Source organism: Falco cherrug, chromosome 4 (assembly GCF_023634085.1).
Source record: "Falco cherrug isolate bFalChe1 chromosome 4, bFalChe1.pri, whole genome shotgun sequence".
NCBI classification, from domain to species: domain Eukaryota; kingdom Metazoa; phylum Chordata; class Aves; order Falconiformes; family Falconidae; genus Falco; species Falco cherrug.
Window position 1 is genome coordinate 66890924 of NC_073700.1, and position 22964 is coordinate 66913887.

Sequence of the window (22964 nt, forward strand, 5' to 3'; positions counted from 1 at the left end):
CCTAGAAACATTCAAGGTCAGGTTGGACGGGGCTTTGAGCATCCTCATCTATTTGAAGCTGTCCCTGCTCATTGCAGGGGGGCTGGACTAGATGAGCTTTAAAGGTCCTTTCCAACCCACACCGTTCTATGATTGTATGATACACAGACATGTACCTGTTAGCAGGACATACTGTCTGCAGGACAGAAAGGAGAGAGGACACACTGAGTGAGAGAAAGAAGAGAGATCAAATGTGAGGCTGTAAATACGATTCTAATGTGATCTATGGAATCTGTTCTGCTGGCTTTCATGAAGTTGCTTCTGTATCAGTACAGGAGAAGTGAAATCAGATTTCACAAGTCTGTTTCTGAGAAGTCACCATTTATGGACTTCTAACTCCATGTCTTCTTATCAGCATATATCTATCCTCCATATACAGTAACTTATTCTATCCTTGAAAAATTAATTTTCTAAAGGATCAAAACCGCCACTTCCTTTACGAATTGACAAAAGTGTGCTTAAATAAATGCAGGTTTTGCTGTATTTAATCGAACTATGAATTTCTAAGGTGTGACCAATAACCACGCTACTCTTCCATGCTTCAAGGGAAATGGGTTGGAAATTTTGCAAGGATGCTCCTATGCCCTGTGCTGAGCGAAAGCAGGAGAGGAAGCTGGAAGGCCTCTTTTATGCTTTGAAGCATGAGGGGGAAATTTGTACACACTGTCGTTTGAAGTTGCAGTACTATAAGCATTATTAATACTCACAAAATTAATCAGTACTTTAGAAAGTACTTCTGAATTATTTATGTTCATGACCTCTTACAGCAGTTATCACCATAGATTTATTATGTGCTTTGTGAAGTAGCAATTCATTCTGTTTGTGTGGAATTCACTAACTTTATTTTTACTGAACATGCCATTCCCCTTTCAACAATAAAAAGGAAGAGTCAAACCAGTTTTCATCATTACTAAACCCCAACACCTTCTCTGTCATATAGCTTCTTTTACAATTGTTATGGTAACAGGCAAAGTAACACTTATATTGCACTGGGTTTTGTGTTCTACCCATTTCTGATTTTCTTGGGAGCAGTCAGGTCGTCCAAAAATGAACCTATCCCCACATGAGTAGATACAGAATGCTTCCCTTTAATTATCTTTTTTCCATCAAAAATTCAATTCACCTGACACAAAGAATACTCCATTTCAGCACAAATACGACTCAGTGGAAATGTCAGAAGCACATTAACTTAAATTCTGTTTCCACTGAAGCAAACAGCAAAATGGCAATGGTTTCCCAAAGCCGCTAAAGATTCTAATTCTGTCACTTCTCTTGGTTTGGCAGCACGTGTCTTTAGCAAATAACATTATATTTTTGGCATTTTCTGTTATAAATGATTAAAACACTGAACATTATTTCTCAGCATTGTGAATTTCAGAATATTTCCCTGTGAACTTACTGAGCAAGGCCCAATTTATATTATTAATACAAATGTGTAATTTTAATAATTACAAGGAAATCATACTGCAAGGCTATAAAACTAATCTGACAATCTGTGCCACTGCAAGCACAGATTAAAATCTTAATTGAATTGTAATTTTTCAGATGGTACTGTTGAGCATGTATCTTACTTAAATTTTGCAAAACTTGTAAAGTAAGCCACAAAATATTAGTAACTCATGTCCTATTTCTGTATATAAATAGGCATGTACACAGTTTAAAATACTCAACTATTTTAATTTACTTATTTTTTTTCTACAATCTCTGGAAGAGAATAACAAAATTGTTAGCATTACCCCTTTCACTCCTCTCCCTCTGACCCGAGTACAGTAATAACAGCTACTGTAAGATTTTTGTTCAATTATGTACATTTTTTTAAATGACTGGAACACAACTCCTAACCGTTTACGTAGAATGTTACTTCATTGTGAAAAATCTTTAATAAAGGAATACAATCTAGTTGGAACTGCAGTTGTCACAGGTTATGAAAGCTGAACATTTCAGATAGCAGCACAGAATGCAAACTCAGAGTCTGAACAGGTTTTGCCTTCAAATATTTCATGATGAAGATGCCTTCAGTGTTTCATGAAGAAATGAACAAAGTATGACTTCTCATCTCACTCAGAAAAACACCTTAAGCATGAAACTTCCTTAGAGAAAAAAAGACATCTACTTAAAAATAAGAACAGGTAATTATTTTTTCACGCAAACATTTTCACGTAAAAAGTTTCTTTTTACTTCACTGCTGTCTTTTCAGGAAAAAAAACCCCGAAGTCCATCATAGACCAGCTACCTAAGAAAGGAACTCCTATTTAATAGAACCTTTCAGGTATTTTGTTTAGAAATACAGAAAGAAAGTTATTCTTACATAAAACCGCACTATCTTGCTTCGCTCCCATTATATTTAATGTTTATTCTGTTCTTTCATGCAATGCTACCGAATGGATTTATGAAAACTTGAATTTTTATTTCCAGTTACTTGAGATTACCATTTAGGTACATATACAACTGAACCGCACTGCATCTCTTGTTGCACAAAATCAAGTAGAAATGTTTTTTGCATGATAATCACATCCTCTTAAAACTATTTAATGAAGATTCCCCCGGCCCCAATTTATACATGTATGCATTGTTGACTTCCGAAATACGACAGCACTTTTTGGTCAAATAGTACCATTTATTTCATAACAACAGAGCTGGTGACATATTTACCATTTTCATCCTGACCACTAGCTTCTGGTGTGCCTTGTCTCTGGTCCTCCTCAGGTGCTTCAGGGTAGATAACAGCTGTATCTTCTTGTTGAAGGAATTCTTCAACATTAGGGTCATGGTTTTGTTCATTTTCTGCATCAGAATCACATTCATCTTCTTTTACTAAGAGGGGAAAAACAAGATACAGGATATGAAATGAAGACTGTAAAGAACATAAATGAGATTCACACTGCCAAATCACCTTCTATCCAAGGATTTCAAAACTCTTTACAGTTATTAGCATAGGTCAAGCCCTTTAAGATGCAGGAATACAGCAAGTTTTAAAACAGAGAACAAGTGGCATAATGACATTTAAAAATTGGACTAAAACCACAGTTTGCCTCTCAACTCAGTACATATTCATCATTTTAGATTAAGTTGTTCCCCTCAACTTCCCTAAAAATCTTAAACACAACATTAATTATGATTTAGCCATAGTAGTTTGAAGGGCATTTTACCATCTTGGCTCCTATGTTTGCAAAAGTAAACTTGTCTTCAAGACATCATTGTAAATGTTATATAAGGCCTGTTCATTAGCACAAGTCCAAAAGATATTTAAACTCTGAATAGCAAGTTGGCCAGCTGAAATGCAGCGAACCGGAACTGTGAGTGGCTTTTTCTCCAGTGTTGGAAAAGGCTATCAAAAATTTTTCAGATATAGTTAACGTCCTTCAACATTTCCTGGTTTAAAACTTAAGAAAACAATCAATGAGTAACTCTATTTCAAAGTTAACAAACAATAAATTATTTTACTTATTGTTTGTATGATAAATATTTGCTACCATGTATTTGCCTAAATACGTTGTTCATAGTTTATTTTTACCATGGTGGAACATTCTGTGAGAGCTCTGCCTGCGGCACACTAAATCATGACAGATCTCCTCTACTATTAATAATGTGAGGTATATTTTTAATAGGAAGGAGAAGTTTTATGACTCATCTCTCAGTGTGAAGTCACATACTCAATTTACAATTTGACACAATCGTTTTATGACATGAGGCAGTCTCTCACATATAGACTGCAATGCTATACACAATGCAGTTCTCCATACTTGTTTGGCTTTCCAGTAACTAAAAAGAACGTGTGAAGCTACAGTTTTAAACTTATCAATGTTTAATTATTTCCTTTTTTTTTTTTCTAAATGAGGCTTGCCCTCATATTATGGAACTATTTAGTGTTGAGGGCATTTAAAAAAAAAGTATAAAAACCTTTTAAAAAGCTGTACGGGCTATATGTTAAGTTTCTTGTCAACCAGAGAAATAACAAAATAACAGAGCATCTGGTTTTGTCTGGTACTGTGATGGAAGTATATATTTTATTTTGCCTTCTGTACAGAGGAGTTGATAATAAGATACAGTATTAGCTTAAGTTTATTTTAGTATGTTACTTATTAGTTTTAAACACTATCTATTGACCTCTACTTCTATTCTATACAATTACACTTAAGATCAGCACTATTACTTGTTTTGCTCTTAGGAGACAAGGTGCTCCAGCAGTCAGCCCCCGCACAGGACTGCTCCGTGTCACTGCTCAGCTGCACCTCTGGAACCAGGACACCCGAAAGGAGACCAGACTGTTCCTCCCCAGCTAAAACACTGTTTACAATTTAGGACCTCTAGCGTGGAAAAGCGATGCATTATATAAAGAGAGGTGGAAGAATTTCAAAGACTTCAGAAGGATACTCACCTAGCCAAAATGCAATAGCACTTTATGAATAAGGGACTCAGATTAACAAAGAAATACCTGTACATCCAACTTCATCTGTCTGAGCTTCAGGCCCCAGGATTTCCTTTGTTTCTTTTCCAGCTGAAATAGTACATTTCACAAAAAGAAGAATGAATATTTAAAAAAAAACCAAAACAACCACCAAAACCCCAACACACACAACAATTTAATATACTTGAGTGATTTCTTCAGCAATTTTTTCTATTTCTGTATTGTTTAGAAGAACTGCATTTAAACAAAATGTTCTTTCAAAAATATGGATTGTGCTATTTCAGCAGTGTGTAATCAATTGAACCACAAAGATATTCCATGGTTAAAGAACTGAAGTCTTAAAAGGAAGCACACTAAACACTAACCATTATTTGAAGAGAGGTAAAGACAGGGACAGTGTGTTTCTCCAGCAAACACAGGCAGCTACTTAAACAACTCTATCTGGAAATGAAGCTATCTGATACACTGGAATATTTTTTCCAGAAAAGAGTATCAGCCCCCCCACCCTCCCCTACATAAAACCACATTTACATTATTTTCATCAATTAGCCGTTTTGGGAAATGACTGATAATTTGCTGGTAATGCCTGCAAGCAGCTACCCAATGCGTTCTCTTTCTTGTAAACTGTCTAGAAAGCACTTACAGGCTCTGATTGCTTAAACAAACAAGGATTTTAAACGCATGCTCCCCACTTCAGATCAACTGTGCACTACAAAATCGTTTCACAAATCAATTCCTATATTCAGTATGAGTTTGCAGGTATCAGACACCTGTAGAACTATTGCTGTGGAGCTGACCTGCCTCCAAAGCTCCCCCAGCTCCTGCTGAGCTGCAGTGGTCAAGGATGCAGCCTGGAAGTTTTAAACACAACAGGCTGCTGGGTCAAATCAATACACGGCACAAGATGTTCCTAATTTACGTTTGTTGGGTAGCCTGGACTGGGAAGTTCTTACTGAAAAGGCCACTGCTGCCACTTCTGTCAGTACCTGGCTTATGGTAGGGCTGTGTAGGAAAGCTATGTTGGTTGTTTTGCTCCGTTATCGGTAGTATGCTATGCTAATATATGTGAAATTAAAGTGTTCCTTGATCTGAAATGGCAACTGTTATACTTTTATTTACATTACTTCAGTGCAGGCAAAAATCCATTAGTTTGGCTAGTCAAAACTCCAGAACATTCCAGCTCTTTAATTACAGTAGAAGCCAATTTCTCCTTCATATGGAAAATGATATATTCTAGGAAAACTTTTAAATCTCAGATAATACCAGGTCTCTCAAAGGAAAAGACTGTTATTTCTGTCTACTTTATTAAAATCCCACAGACCAAATATATCTGCAGATAGTCACAAACAAGAAATATGCTTAGAAGTGAAGTGTAACTCTTAACTCGTGCTTTAATTTTGTCATCTAAAAAAAAAGCCCAAACAGGCTGTATTTTATCAGTCAATACTGGACTGTGAGATAATTATCTTTTTGGCTCATGATATCACAGACTTGGTTCAGAATCTGTAGGATGGATGACTGCATGCAACACAAATCTAAATCCAAAATTTAATTTTGTATCAACAATCATGAAGCAAACCCACTATTTTTCTTTAGAAAGGGTTTGTGATTTTTCTCCATTATGAAATAGGAAGAGGGGAATATCAGCAAGTTATTACTCATAGGAATTTAAATTACAGTGTCTCTAGAAAATTCCATTGGCTTCAGTACAAATAAAAGTTATGCCTCCCAAGGGAATGACAAGGAATTTATGGCCATAGAGATTAATCTCAGTGAAGTTAAAAACCTCTTAATATTAATAATCATGTACTGCCTCTTCCAAATATCTAAAAGTGACGTACAGGGAGGAGCCCCTTTTCCACAGGGGGTGATCTTCCCTAATGCGGTGGGAATAATTAATAATTTGAAAAATGTTAAGTAGAGCTCATTCTTTACAGCTATATATGGTCTACAAGGAAGGCGACTTTACAATCATGCCCTTAGAAATCCAGTTACTACGCTGCAAATAGAGTTGCTGGGAAGCAACAGAAAGGGATGTGATGATGGGGACTTAAGACAGATCTTAAGACAGATCTGAAGACACTGTTCCACCGAGCAGAAGTCACAGCTCTGAATTCCAGAAGAAATTTGAGCTACCTGTTGAATGACCACTTAAATACAGGTCTCCATGAATAGCATCTAGGGCATGACTATCCGTCTTGGCATTACATCTGCACATACCAGATAATTGTAAAACACATTCTTGGACTTCTGTATCTCATCATTGCTTGTGAACAGCTGCGTAGAGATATGGTGGGACTTCCTAGGGTTAAATGCTAATGATTTTCACATTACAGGCAACAGTGTGCACCAGCAGCAATCACGCATGACACAAGCACTGTGTCACAGGCTGATGGTAGACATCTCTGCGTGGGTAAGATAACTGATCAAATTTAAACCAGTAGCAAAATGGAAACTTTGGTTCTAGACAGAAAGACAAACTTCACTGAAATTTCCACCACAGTCTTATCTTCAGAGAAGGGAATAAATTCCAAAGCCCATCAAAAGAATTTCTGATCTAAATTCGTTAGAGCTAGTTTTCTGACATGCATGTACAAAGCACTATTTACAGCTTACAGTACTGCCCGATTGTTTGCTTCAGTGAGTATAAACTTGATCAAAAAGATGCCACACTTTTTAGCCTTCCTCCCCAAAGAAATTAATACGAAATAGTGCAGCAACCTTCCTCAGCAACCCAGCACACTGAAAGAACATAATCCATCTTATAACACGTATGTGCAACCTAAAATTTTATGAGTTAAAGGAATTTTGGAGTACCAGGAAAAGCTTAAACATAAAACATAAATTAATTTTTAAAGTTTATTTCAAGGTCTTGACAATTTTATTGAATTTTCAATTTTTGAAAGTTATCTTAGTTCTAGGTCTGAGATCTCTACATTTGCCAAATACTTGTATTTAAACATAATATATAACAATGCTTTTTAGGCACATTACTATAATAAGTCAATAAATGTAACCTTTGCTGACTTTTTTTTCTTTTTTTAGATTACAGCATAGGTTTTACTTCAAAATAAATAAAAAAAAAATCAGAATATTCAGAATCATTTCACACGTGAATGCTGGCACACTGCCAACAACTTGTGCAGGATACTTGTGGTTCACTTTTTCAAACCATTATGACTGTTTCAGTTAAACCTCTTGAGATACACACCTTATATTTAAAACACCTGTTCCAAAGGTCTTTTAGAAATTCAGTTAGAATGACTGGAAATGGAAAGAAACTAATCTGATAAAGAAATGCTGTGTGTGTTGTTTCTATTCTTGGGCATTCGTGAACAGAATAAACATGTAAAAAACTCATTCTGCCAAGTTCAGCTAAAACCAGGAACTTTCAGTACTACTTTACTGATGAAACACAACTTACTAAGACTGCTGTAGTGTATGTTTTCTAAAAATAATCGCCAGTCCTGAAGATGGTATTCGTGTTGCATGGACACCACCCTCAGTACCTTTCCCTGTATAAGGGAGATCATGTATTCAATACCGCTCTCTCCGGATTTCTAGTGAGCAGCCAAGACTGATGATATGATTTTCAGGTCACGCGTTTCCTTCTAGGAAAGCTATAAAAAGTAAATAGTACTTTACTATTGTGAATCAAACCTCCACAAAACCTAATGTAGCCTTCATTTTTCTCTTGTAGTCATTGCCAGAAATTCAAACAACTTATTTCAAAAAAATCTTATCAAATAAACAACGCTCTGGAGTGCTACAAAAGAGGCTTCAGAACGCATAATTTTTATAGAAGAAATTTATGGTAGTTAATGCAAGCCTGTATGGCAAGTGTTTTTAATCTTTTGTCTGAAAGCCTGTCTTCGTCAGCGATGACCAAAGCAGAGAAAGCACTGCCTACATGGTGATTCTACAATCACAGTAGAATTTGCCTCAAATGCTTCATTTTAGCAAACAAATTTTAAAAGGTTAAAAATGGCACATTTGAAATAAGGAGTCAAAGAAGGTGCCATCACACGTCTAGAGCTCTGAAAAACCCCAGAAGTTTTTCCGAGGCAAGACAGATGTGTCACGTGTGACGTGTCGCAACCACCTGTAGGTACCTCTTCAGGAAACACTCAGCCCAAAGGGTCTTGACCCAGCACCTCTGTGAGCCAGCGCTCTTCTTCAATCCCTATTTCAGGGTTTCTACACATGTGCGTGAAGGGTTCAAGAAACTGTGCACACACAGCCCTGCAGTTCCTGATAGATATAGCTGCAACAGAGCAAAAATATTACAGGATAACTAAGAAAATCATCTACCTAATAATTTAGCTCCAGAATACTCATTTCCCTGCACAGCATATCTTGGCAATAGCAGCTATGTAAAAACAGGCTGAGTTGATGCTATTCTTTGAACTCTCAGCTGCTCTCTCTCAGCTGGATCGCAGTTAGGGACCATATGACTGCTTTCCATTTATTTAGACGTGAGGTCATGCAATTTGTCTTAAACCACCAGTTTTAACAAGGTGGATGCTAAAGAACTGCGGCTGGAGTTCAGACACAAACAAGGATATGCCAGAAAATATTCTGCATCTTTCAGGGGATTAAGGCCAAATTCTGCAATAAATTCCACTAATTTATGCATTTATCCCAATTTGGCTCAAATGGAAGCATGCTGTGTGATATTATGAAACTCAGTATCTGATTCCACAGTAAAAGGCCCATTTCCTGATGGCTTCACATTTTCAGCTCCTAAAGCTACTGCATAATATGTACAACATTTACCTCCTTCCAGTGTTTTCAAAATACAGATTCATTATGAGCAACATAGATTATTCTAAACCTAGTAACTGGAAAAAAAGATTTCTGGCTATATTTTACAAGGGAAAAGGCAGAAACAGCTCACAAGGAGAAATTTACATCTGAGTATCATTTTGTGTCATGGTTTTGGCTTATCACTTTCTCTCCAAGCTGAGCAAACCCTGAATCTTACTGGGAGCTTTGGCAGAGACCTGTCATGCAAAAAGATTGGGAAGCAATTGGGAAGCAAGTAACTATAGTCTCTGATCACCCTTGAGAAAGCTGCATCTACAGACCTGAACCTCCTGTTTAACAATGCCAACGGCATGAATGCACCTCTGAATCTGACTCAAATATTAAAGAATGAACGTAAAATATATTACAATAAATACATTAAAAAATCTTTTTTATTGCAAATATTACATGTTATCTCAATAACAAAGTGACCAAAAAAAGCCCTATCGAATCTTCATTTTAGAAACCTTTCTCTACATAGCATCATCAGTGAAAATGAACATACCTTCATCTTCCCAGCAACTGTTTGTACTCCCTTCTCTTTCACTGTTTTCTGGTAATACTGTATGGTCTGTTGGCAAGTCATCTTCTGGCACACTAGCATCACAGTCTGCTGCATCAGTTACACTTTCTTCTTCCACTATATGCAATTTATCTTCATCGTCTGAATCTGAGTTTGCTTCTACCACGTTATTATAATTGGTGACTGTGGACAGACAAAAAGCAAAATGCTGATCAATATACTCTTAATTTACAGCATGGAGGTCCAAAACTTTCAGTACTGTGGCCAGATGCTATATCTGGGGCCCCTCTGTGGAGTCACATTATTATCCCTTCTTTCCACATGGGGATGGCAGCGGCTTGTCAGCAACTTGGACATAACAGTGGCACACAAGGAGACAGCTGGCAGCTGCTGGGCTCCCACCACTGCTAGCAACCACAACAGCTCTCACTCCTGCACACCCAGCGTGAGGCTGCACAAGGAAAGGCAGCGGACAACTCCTGAGTTCTCTTCTGGGCCACACTGAAGCAGCAAGCTTCCAACTGGATCGCTCCAATCTGGATGCCAGCATTACTGTTTGTTTCCTTTAAGAATACTACAGCCTGGTCAATAGCCTGTGAAACACTTAATACTGATAACCAAAATTTTGTTACAGACAGATGTGTGTAACGAGGATAAGCTGTATGTATACAGCAATCAGTGGGGTACAGAAGGAACAAAACTATAGGGAAACAACTGGCACTGAAGATCAAGCGACCCCAGGCTGAGCACACGTAGCTCAGTCGCTCTTGCCCGGTCCCACGGAGCAAACGCTTGCCGGCAGCTCTGCACTCTCTCTGTGCTCACCCAGCCCATCTCGTGCCAGCTTTGCCTGTAACCGATGCCACTCCCATGCTCCAGGAATGTGAATCAAGGAGCAAAAAAATGGGAACATAAGGAGATCTGATTCAGAAGGCCTAAGGCTCCTGATCCAAACTAAAATGCTCTTGTAAAACCCTCATACCCAAAGATCACGCTAAAGACTCAGCAGGAAGAATAGTAAAAGAAAAATCCAGAGGTGACTTAGAAAGAAAATCTCGCATAACATTTCCCCAGCTACCATGAAAAGGTAATAACTCTTACTTTTTCAGCCTGGAGAACATATTGTGCGAGTCTTGTGAACAAAGGATTACATGATGATATATATGTTTCTGTCACATGGGAGCAGATTATTATTAAATAGTCTTCATAAGTAAGCAAGCACAAAAGATCAGCTACGGCCATTTCAATTTAAACTGTAAGGATTAAGTATTAAGAAAAAAATTACTTTCACAATCTGTTGAAATGTCTTGTTACTCACACTGAAGTTAAACTATTAAACATTTATATCTATATGTGTATTACTTCTTCACTGCCAAGTTTGAACTTACTGAAATGCTTCGAAATCCGGTTTAAGAAAAGAGAATAAATTTATCAATCAACAACTAACAAGAGTTGCCTTGGCTGCAGTACTCCTGCAGTGGCTATCAGGGTCATACCTGGGAGGCACATATGCATGTGCTACTTTGTGGTACCTGCATGCTGTCACTGTTAGCACATGAAAAGCCAGACTGATTCTTTCATGTGAAATCCTGCCTATGAAGGTAGATAAATATCAAACTAGACTCCTGCTCTTCTGAAGTTAGCTTTTTTAAATTTATTTTCTTTTCCCAAGGTAAGTATTCTAGTCATTTAAAAATGCATTTAAGCAGGGAAAGTGAGTAAGATTATGAGCTGACAGGCTACTATCTCATGTTCTTCCAATTCAGGAGATAAACATCTCATCTAGAACATGCATAAGCATGACAAAAGAGCCTTTTGAATTTAAAACAATCATTCCATATTTCCATATTTTATACACACAGTCTTATTTGAAAAATGTAGTAATGCCCCACTATTTATGGTATTGACCTCTTCTAGGACAACAAATTTAGGCAGATTGCCTAGACGCTAGTGTCTGGTCCATTCCAATCAGTAAATTGATATTTACTTTATATTCTGTAACAGATTTTGCAAAGTAAAATAGGCACTGTAAGGGATGCTGTAACATTGTGTGAAAGAGAAGACCTACTTGTATTCCTTCACCAAAGCAGAAGAGATTTATTAATTCATTTGCCTGAGAAATGGTAAATGCAACTTTATAAAAAAAAGCGTAAGAACAGACATAAAACAGGAGGAAATGGAAAAATTATTTAGCCTGTTGTCTTAAGTGGTTTTTACAGTGATGCTTAGATGCAGAGGATTATTAATGTAAAACACCAACATATTCACCTTTGACACATGCAAAGGAGATCAGTAAGAGCATGGATCAAAATTTACAGGCATAAGTTCAGGCTTCAGTAACGTAGATAATGAAGACTTGATTTTTTAAAAATACATTTCCTGTTTAGTTTGGGAAATTTAGTAGAAACCCCTATATTAGATTTAGAGTAGCTTTTCTGGAAACCAAAAATACAATCAAAAAGTTTGTCCTGAAGAATTCCACTTAAGGAGAAGAAATTTATCTTCTTTTCCTCATCATATATTTTATTTTAAATATAATCTAATAATTACGACTCTACCTTGAAACGTTTTCATACATTCTCACTACACTCACTCACATGCTAACTCTGCAAAACTTTAAAATTCCTCCTTCTCCATAAAAAGTGAGGAACAAACGATCTTTGGGATTTTGGCTCCTGCCACCAAAGACCAGTTATCAACAAGGCAACACAACAAAATCAGCAAGAAATCTGGCTCTGATGTTCCTGTTTTCCTCTTATGAAGAGCTTTGGGGGAAATAAAGGGCTCGGCACATTTGGGATCGCCAGGCAACCCACACACCAACTGTAGCAGAAAGTCGAGCACTTAAAACAACAGAAAAGTCCATATTATCTGTATGTAACTCTAACTAAATTATTTAATGTTGTTTTCCCTCTACAGGATCCTTGACTCATCTGGTGCACTGATGGCAAACACACAGGAAATGCTCAGTTTCATGGAATGAACTGAGTATTTGTAGCATCCTGCCTCATTTTTTTCAGATTGCAAAGTGATTGCTCATTCTTTTTATCCCCATCAGCCAGCAGCATTCCCAAAGCCTCATTTACAGGATGTTAGCCAAAATGGGATTCCTCATTACATATAATATATCATATATTAGATAAGGCATTATATATGTATATACCACATATTATAGCTATATATTATACAATTATATGATTATATATATTATATATAATTTCCCTACATGACATTCAGCAGGAATGCTTCAAAACATATAATTAACTGAACTGCAGTAGGGTGACAGTTCCTCCGTTTCACAGAGAAGAAACTGTCTGCTTAAAAACCAGAGGATTCTTTTGGCAATCGTGGCACTGCCACGTCAGTGTAAGGCATTTTGGGCCTTACTTTTCAGAGGATTTTGCATTTATACAGCATTTTATATTTTCAAAGCACACCTGTGTTCATTTCAAAAGCAGCTGTGCTCAGAGCCCAGCTACCTCGGCCTGTGTACCACAGCAACTAGAAACACAGAGATCACCTCCAAAATAAGTGACCTTCCAGAACCACATAAAGCCTCCTTGAAACAGAGAGAATAAAATCCAGTCTTTCAGTGGAGCTTTCAAATGCCTTAGAGAGCACGCTTTGATTCCTGCAGCCCTTTACTTAAATTACTACACTTTCCAGCAATTAAGGCAAGGGTTCTGGAGGCAACAGCTTCCTTTAATAAACACCCCTGATTCATTCTCCGGGCACCATTCCTCCTGTGAAAAATATTATGTGATCACATAATTAAAGATCTTATCATTACGCATACATGCAAGGGACAAATTAAAACAGTTTGAACAATCTTCATTCTGACATTTTCCAACTTTTTTTGAATGCTCGACTTTCAAAGTCAAGTGTTTGATTTCAAAGAATGTAACGATCAATATTCTTTCATAGAAACGATGGTTAAAAAACAATGAAACTCTGTAATTGACTATATTTTTAGCCAATTCAAATTAAAACCCCATTACATGGTACCACACCGATGCCTGCATGGCTGCAAAGCTCAGCTTAGCAATGCAGTTCTGCTTCTGGTGCCCTAAAGACTAAGGGGTGGCAGTAGCAGGCTGCCATCTTCATTTGCTTCAGGCACGTTTTGGGTACGTGTTTCACAGCTCTTTGAAGACACTGAAGAAACCATGGAACTATGGCACCTGGCATCCAACTCCGGGGGTAGCCACCCTCCTCCAGTTCAATCCTAGAGCCAAATTTAGACCTTCCCTATCCGCACATCACTTTGGGTGTTTTTTCTTCTTGTCCTTGATGTTTCCTCAGAACAGCCACCGCTGATAGAAGAGGACAACAAGCTCATGAGGCTCGCTTGATGCCTGGCACCACAGTAACTGCTGAAGTTGGGAGGCATAAATTTAATTAAACCTTTTTGGATAGAGATTGAAACACACTCAACACAAAAGCAGTATGTAGAGACTACTGCTTACAACCTCTGAAAGAAATTCAATTGAATATACATAAACTATGACTTCAAGGGGCTTCTAATTTGGCCAAATATCCCATGCAGAAAATAAAAAACACATGTAAAACCTCACTTAGAAGAACAGTTACAGCTTTCCAACGAAGTAACTACAAATACTTCAAACTTCAGTAATATTTACTTTTAGTTAACGTAATTTAAAAGTAGTGACTGCCTAAACTAAATAATTCAGGCTGGATCACAGGAAACTGGCACACACAGTAACCAGCGTCTACACAATGAGACACTGCCCTCTGAAAAGCAGGGACAGCTAGGGAGGTGACATCACCCTCCGCCACCACTGCTCTGGGGACGGCTGTCAGCAGCAGGGAGGGAAGAAGCAGATCGCTGAAGGGAACCTTATCTTCAACTGTAAAAGCTACGTCTCACTCAAAACATGAACCATGGCCGTAAGCCTCTGAAAACAGGCCAGCAGACAAGCACACACAATGTATAACAGACATACGGGCCTATTCTGTCCACCGTATAGCATGTAACCTTAGCATAAAAACATACATTACTGTATTAAACAGTTTCATTATTAATTTTACGTTTACTTTCACAGATCACTAGAAAAGAAGGCCCCATTTTCAACATATGTATTACAAATGACACTGAAGACTAAATACTTAGTCAACAAAAAAATTTTACATCATTACTATATATCTTCTGAAATGAAGCTGAAATATAAATTAAAAAAACAACAACACACAAAAAATAAATCGTATGAGCCATAGTTGCTTCTTTTCCTGTTGGTCACTGTCTTGCTACAGGTATCTTGATTCTTAAAGAATAAATGAGTACCTGTGGTTGAAGCTTTCATTGCTCTAAGAGTAAATGACTGTAAAATGAATGGCAGAAAGTGAGCTTTGCTTTCTGGATTTTTACAGTCCTAAATGCATAAAAGATGTATGATGTTGCACAACTCTAATTAAAAAAGAAATATGTTCAAATAGAATTAGCAAATTAAAGAGCTAAAACACAGAAATATATTATTTTGCTGGTTGAATACAGCTAGGCATATGTCTAGCCAAATTCAAATACAGTACTTAAAAGGAAAAGAATTTTTAGTTCTTTGATTTAAAACCAATGAACCCAGGAAATTTAAGGCAAACAATAATACTGTGCTGATGAAAGACTATAGGACTGACTGATTCCACAGCATATACTATAACGGGAGAATCCCCCAAAAGGCAAACAACCTGGGTGGTAACAGAAGGAAAGCTTCTCAAAAAGCTGGCAGCACGTACCTGCTCACTGCTCCCCCATCCAGATTTGCCCTCAGAGTCACTAGATGATATGAAAGATGACACTCCCAACACGAAGAATGACCCAATCAAGTTCATATTAAATTCTGATAGGAATTTAGTCATCTCAACAAGAAAAAATGTATGTGTTGGAATATGTATTGGAATAATTGGAGATCCGGTGGCAACAGCACAGAACTGCACTAAAAAAAGGACAAGCTTCAACAGAACCTATTTGTTATCTCTAATATGTATTACCAAGTTCTGGAAGCATACTTTAAAGCTTTGAACCTGATCTGTTACAATCCTTTCTTCAATACTTGCTAGTGGCCACTGCCTTTTATGTAGAGAGTCTGGTCCAATATTCTTACTACCTGACTCTTTTATATGTCTCCATACTTAATCCAAAATTCTACCTACTTCCGTTGAAAAAAAACCAAAAAACAACTTTTAGGAATTTGTGAGTTAACACAAACACCCTTGAACTTTTTAATATGTTGGACACGTAACCAGCACATTGAAGTTGTGTGGGCTCAGTATCTCAACACTAAAAAGGCCGCAGATCTAGAACAGAGGGATTCTTATCTTTTAGAAATCCTACTTCTAAAAGCTCTTCCAAGTTCCAATAAAAAAATTTGAAAGCTTATTCATGAATACTGTTAGAAAAGAAATCTTTCATTCTACAAACTGGAACAACTCCTGTGCTCTGTGAAGTGCATTCTTGGTTCACGGATTTCTGCTCTGACAGCCTGCAACCATCTCTTGGGAACCATTTATTCTCTGTCAGCCCAACGGAAAATCTGCACCTATATATTATTTTGCTATAGTCTTAAAAATATTTTAAGCAAAATGTATTGAAAAGGCAGAAACCTGATAATTTAGCATTCAATAGTTTATATTTAGACTTCGGAGTATACTATTAATTTTATTACTACTCCTTATTACATACTACAAACGGAATGCCATACTTACACCTCTCCACTGATAAGCTTCCCAGTAAAGTTAGACCTTTATGTTCTTTTCATATTGTTCCTCTTGGTTTAATACATACACTTGAAATTAATAAATACCTTCCATGCAATAATATATACAGAACCATGTTACTATCTGAAGCAGAAGCACAGGGAAGAGCTTAAGAAAAGGGAAGGCATGTGTCGATGCTTCTTTTAAAATTCTCTGCCTGTTTCCAGTAGTTGTTTGGCTCCTGGAATTCATAAATGAGACATGTTGTCTGCACATCTAATAGCCTCATTTTCTGTGAACTTGTCTGGTTACTTTAAATTCATGTAAACATTGGCATCCACATTATTCTGAGGCAAGCAGTTTCACAGCTCTGTGGTGGGAAGAGTAAGGTTCCTCTGCTGATTTTGAACACACTCTGCGCTAGATTCAGTGGGTGTCCCCTAAATCCTCTCCACTCGTGTCCTCTGTGCTGTTCATGATTTATATCCTTCATTGCACAGCCCTCCCTTCCAACATGAAGAGTCCTTGTCCACTTGTTACTCATACAGAAGTTGTTTCACTGATTATTTTTGCAGCACCTCTCTGGACCTTCTGTTCTGCTGCATCACTGTGTCTACAGCAGGCAGAGATGACAACCTAGAACTGCACCTAGCATTCAGGTGCATGCATCATGGATTAGAACAGAAGCACAACAAGGTGCTGTTTTCTTCTCTATCTGTTTTCTAATAATGCAAGTCATATCCTAGGAGTTTTCTTGACTGCTACAAGTGATTAAACTGACACTACTACAGGTTTATTTTCTGTTCTGTTCTGCAGTGCTGTTCCTGAATGTAAAAATCAGCTCAATACCCATCACTGCACCCTGCTCCTCCCTCCACATACATTGCTTCACTTGTACCTACCTTGTATTTTATCTGCCTTACTACTGCTATTTGGAAACAGCACCATTACCTCGCAAACAAGTACATGCAACCCTTAGAACATATTCACTGCTTCCCAGTTCATGTCATAGCTTCCATCAGGCAGCAGCGTACTTTCCATAGTATCCAGACACCCAGCAGCACTACAGAGGGGAGTGGAAGCATTAGAAAACATTGCATTCGGCAACTTGTTGAATTCAGTAAAAATACACTACAATGAGATTTTATTATGTGGAAAGTGTGAGGAAACTGTATTATACTCTTAATTAAATCATTCAAGAAAAAAAACCCAACCCTGCCAGAGATTAGTTTCTGAAGTAATCTTACATTTAATTTAAAAACATGTGATTTTAAAAAAATTTATTCTGCTTTTAAGAACTGTGTATGTGCTATAACTGGAGAACAGAACTATGTTTTATATATAAAAGGTCAACTCACTATTTAGACATAGACATGCTCACATAGGGAAAGGGGAACGGGATTCAGTCCTTCTGCCTGAAGGGATCAATCTTACATCTCCAAAGTGTGTTTATATAAACAAATGAATAGTTGTAAAATTGTAAGTCTAAATATTTACATGTACTGAGCTCATTTCTGATAGTTTTGTTTAACTAATAAAGGTCTAATTCAAAATAATTTTACACCTCCTAAATGAATACTAATGTCCAGTCAAACGCAGCTTGACACACTTTGTATATTCCAACATAATAAAACCCATAAAATTCAAGGATCTTAATATGTACTGTGGTATATAATAATCTCAATACACAGGTACTGGACTGTCTGGTCGTGTCAACTCAAACTCTGAGTTTAAATTAAATGCTTTGCAAGCAGACTGCATACTAAAATATGCTCTAAATGCTGTACAAAAAGTGAGACTGAATGTTTGGCTTGGCTTACACAACAAACATTAAAATCAATAAAGTTTCTGGTTGTCAATTTTAAATCATGATTTTTAAATCAATCAGTATTTGACACTAAAACCAAAGTGACCCTCAACGTTGAATTTTTTTATTGGTATGGTAAAGTCTGGAGCACAGCCTGATGATATAAGTCAGGATCAGTTCCCCAGCGTGAGGGTAATGGCTACAGCACTGACACTTGACTCTGAGATGACATAAGTGACACTTGGAGCAAACCTGGCAAATATTCCAACCTCAGTGATTAATTTTTTTGTTACTTGCCTTTGTTCACCCAATCATTAGGTCAATGTAGGGTAAACTTAGTCCCATATGCACAATTACATTGGAACAGGACAGTTCAGTAGCGCGCTATTTAGAAACCCTGACGCAGAAGCAGCTCAAGGCTCCCCAGTGGGGCAGACTCAGCACAGTTTCTGCCATCAAGGTGAATACAACAGCCAGCAGCTGAGGGATCTGCTGCTTTGGCTGCTACTGGCAGGCGGCTGCTTTAGCCAGCTACCCGCTTTGCCTGTGACTAAGATGGTTTCTGGGCAGAAGAATGTATGTATTCCCTCCCAGACTATTCAAACTAAATACCCAAGGCATTCGATTTTACTTCTGTATCATTTCTGAGATGCCGAGCCCAACACCGAGTCAGGAGAGGGATCAGAAAACAAGTCCCACTGACAGTAAAGGATTTGTAAGAGTCACTGGTTCTGACCGCAAGGACAGTGAGCTTGTACCCACACTAGCAGGCAGGGTGGCAGAAGAGAAACAGGAGCATGTGGTGAAACCACAGGTGAGGACCTCATGTTCACACTCCGTGTTTCAGAGTCATCTCTTAATAAAACTAGTTGTAGTCCAGTCTTAGGGAATATATTTTTGATAGTGGCTGCAACACACTTAAGAGTGCTCCTAGAACCTATCTTCTCATTCCATATAAAGAAAAGGCATGCTCCCAAGTCAAAGCAAAATGAGTGAGATTCACTTCAAAAACACTCCTGATCTGACTTAAGACATTGAAGTACATGCACCTGCAGCCAAACACCTCTGGAAGGGACACACACTTCTGGCCTGCAGAGTCTGAAGGATAAAACCTTCCATTGCTCATTCCATTATAAAAATGATTAAAAGATACTGACACCAAAACCTCAGCTTGTAGAGGGGAGGAACCTCTTGGGCCATCTACCTTGTTCCTCCTTCCTACAAGCAGCCCGGTCATATACTCCCTTTGACAATGTACTTTTTGAAGGAATCAGCCACATTCTTTACAGACTCCTGAGTGAAGGACACACCAGCAATTGAAAGGAAAGCTATATGTGGTCTTTTCAGACAGCCAAGAGTTTTTGGTGGCACACGCCAGCCAGAACTGGTAACCACCATCTGTTAGAGATTGTGTGACAAGTGTGACTGAACCCCATAGTCCTCAAAAAGAGTGTGGATCCACACTGCTAACAAATATCCTGACAGAGAAGCTGCAATAGCAACACAGGAGAGCTTGGAAAGGACCTTTGGGAGACAGAAGAACGATGGCGCAAAAGACACGGCTGCCAACGAGTACCCAAACCACTCAGCACTGCAGCGCGGGCTTAAGGATGAGTGAACGACAACGGAACTCTAGGACCAGTACAAGTTGTCATATGCAGTACACAGAGCCCAGCTAAAGAGACCATCACCACCTCCTCCCTTTAGGTTGCTTCTTGAACGAAGACCTTTTCTGCCACTTGCTTGAAATATCTTAAGATCACAGGCAGGCATGGCTGTTCCCATCTGCAGTGCAGATCGGCATCAACTCTGTATGTTACCAAGTATCATCTAGTAAGAAGACCTGACCACAAGCAACTGCCTGTGTTTAGGTAACTCTTGAGACTGTAGATAACAAGTTCAACTGGGGACACTGGTTTCCCACTCATTACAAAGGATCAGACCTCTCAGCAACAAGCCCTAGTACAGAGGACCGTTGGGTTACTACGTGGGAGCTCTTAAGCACATACCTTATAGTTTTAAAGTGTCCATCACCCGAGCAATACAATCACAGCTGTGCATACTGCATAAGCCTAGTCTAGAAGCACTAGGCTACAAATGCATGCCACTTTGAATGGCTCTCCAGATGCTGTAATGGTGCCTTAATGCTACGTGTTCAACTGCTATTGCGTTCAGCTCTGGAGTCCTCAGCACAGGAGAGACATGGACCTGTTGGAGTGAGTTCGGAGCAGGGCCATGAAGATGATCAGGGGGCAGGAGCATCTCTCCCATGAAGACAGGCTGAGAGAGTTGGGGTTGTTCAGCCCGGAGAAGAGAAGGCTCCGGGGAGACCTTATAGCACCTTCCAGTACCTAAAGGGGCCTGCAAGAAAGCTGGAGAGGGACTTTTTACAAGGGCATGTAGTGACAGGACAAGGGGGAATGGCTTTTAACTGAAAGAGGGTAGATGTAGATTAGATTTTAGGAAGAAATTCTTCACTGTGAGGCTGGTGAGGCACTGGCACAGGCTGCCCAGGGAAGCTGTGGATGCCCCGTCCCTGGCAGTGCTCAAGGCCAGGCTGGATGGGGCTTTGAGAAACCTGGGCTGGTGGGAGGTGTCCCTGCCCACGGCAGCGGGTTTGGAACTGGATGATCTTCAAGGTAACTTCCAACTCAAACGATTCCATGATTCTAAAAATTTATAGACCGTATAAGGGCAGGAAACACCTTAGAAATCAACTCCAGTACTCACATGAGAATTTATTTCCACATAGAACTGACGTGAGTCCAGAGATAAGAAGTAGAGAATACACAGAGAAGTATTTCAAGTATTTAGTCCTGTCCAATAATAATTTTAAAATACAGGAAAACTTAGGTTTATTTATTTATACATATATATATACATACACACACACTTATATACATATGTTTGATAGCCTAAAATTAGATTTGGAAATGTGTACCTGTATCATTATATTAAAATAACCTGATTTTGAAATATTTCTCTTACTAGGGCTACTTCAGAAAAGTAACTGAAGAAATGTAATTTTCAGCATGCTGCTTTGAGACTTTTCACTGCTCTGCAGCTCTTCTGTGCTAAAAATTGCAATCTTTATAGCTTTGCAAAATGAAGGCTTTCAGTCTTTCAGTGAGACAGAAGATCTTGCCATGGTAATTTCTCTATCAGATTTGCAAATGATGGTCCTTTTTCTAATAAGAACCCCTAACTATTGTCCAAATAGTCTCTCTTTTTAGCCTCTGGATTGACGTAACTTCTACATGGAAATACAAAAATTCTCAGTGGCAGCATAATTTGAAAAATGGTATTATTACAATGTACTTCTAAGTTTGGAAATACTAAAAATGGTCCCACAAGAAAAAAACTAACATTTAGAAATAAGATAGCCAAAGGTATATGAGAAAAACAACTGTACCCTTCACCCGTTATCACCATTGTGCAAGCCAAGGCTGCAGAGCTCTCTACAAATGAGAACTTAACTCTGTGTAATTCCATGTCAACTGCTGCTGTCAGGAAGTTTTACAAAAAGTTACAAAGTAAGTTTAATACTTTAAGGAGGTATTTACAAAAATTGTAGTTTTTGTAAAAAAAAAAAAAAAAAAAAAAAGAGTAGTGAACAGAAGTAATTTTATTGTAGCTTTAAACATTCAGCAGGGGAAAAGCCATATCTTCATCCATTTTTCTCTCTTGCAGCTCCCCCATTTTACAAGCTATCCCTCAGGTAGCCTCATAAAATGCAAGAAAGTGTTCATTCATTACAGGTGACAAAACCTCTCCTATGCAACATGGAAGTTTTTACAAGTATTTATATTTCTGAGTGCATGTGGACAAGATAAATATCACACAGAAGGTGGGGATAGCCACGTAATGCACTGGCAGGAACTTTTGACAAAATCTCCTGCTCTCTGCCCATTTTTCTCCTTCTAAAGAACACACATACTTTTCCCATAAAATTATACTGACATAGATATCAAACAGATAAAATCCTGATGTTGATGATTTTTTAAAAAAATCTGAATTGTCAAAGGATATGCTGTGGGGACCAATTCTGGGTAGGCGACAATGATCTAGTCATTCTCTGCTCCAAATTAAAGAGGCAAAAAGTAGAAACCTTTGCTTCATGTCCTATTTCATCCCATGTAAGTCTGCATTTTTGTCACCAGTATTAAGTTTTATAGTTTATCATTTTATTCAGAAGACTGGAAAAAACAATCCACACATCTGACTGGTGTCCCTCACAGCTGACTGGAGTCTGATGGCTGCAATGGTTTACTGCCTCTGAGACAACTAAGTGTGGTGATCATTAAAATTAAAATAAAAAGCGTAAGATGTATCAAAATCTGAGAAACCTTCATCTTTTAGTACCTCCAATTACTGATCAACTGGAAACAGTAAACTAAACTGAGGAAAGGCTGAGAGGAGGAAGTTTTGCCATGGGTTAGATAGTCTGTTTTAGTCTACAAAAATTATCTATCCATTGATGACTATACCACTCTGCTGTATGTTCAAAATGCTCTATTTCCATGATCACCACACTGTTTCTGCACAGTTCCTACTCCAGATGCTTGACATTTCTTTCCATTATAAAACTTCTCACATATAAGAAAAAGTTAGCTAAAAGAAGTATTTAAAAGGCAAGATCATTAATTACTTTCTCAGTGACAGATTTTTAAAAA

The 22964-nt window shown here is 38.1% G+C and overlaps 1 protein-coding gene across 2 annotated transcripts in view; it reads right to left on the reverse strand.

The window, feature by feature from the left end:
- The window catches only part of ZEB1 (zinc finger E-box binding homeobox 1), a 127056-nt gene that overhangs the window by 15357 nt on the left and 88735 nt on the right, over nucleotides 1-22964 (reverse strand). For both annotated transcript variants that reach the window (XM_055710117.1, XM_055710116.1), the window contains exons 2-4: nucleotides 9759-9959; nucleotides 4475-4537; nucleotides 2692-2853 (exon numbers count right to left, since the gene is read on the reverse strand). Coding sequence is in view for 1 of the 2 variants with exons in the window: in XM_055710116.1 (XP_055566091.1) it covers nucleotides 2692-2853; nucleotides 4475-4537; nucleotides 9759-9959 (426 nt within the window). In the remaining variant the exon portion in view is untranslated. The remainder of the gene's footprint in view (nucleotides 1-2691; nucleotides 2854-4474; nucleotides 4538-9758; nucleotides 9960-22964) is intronic.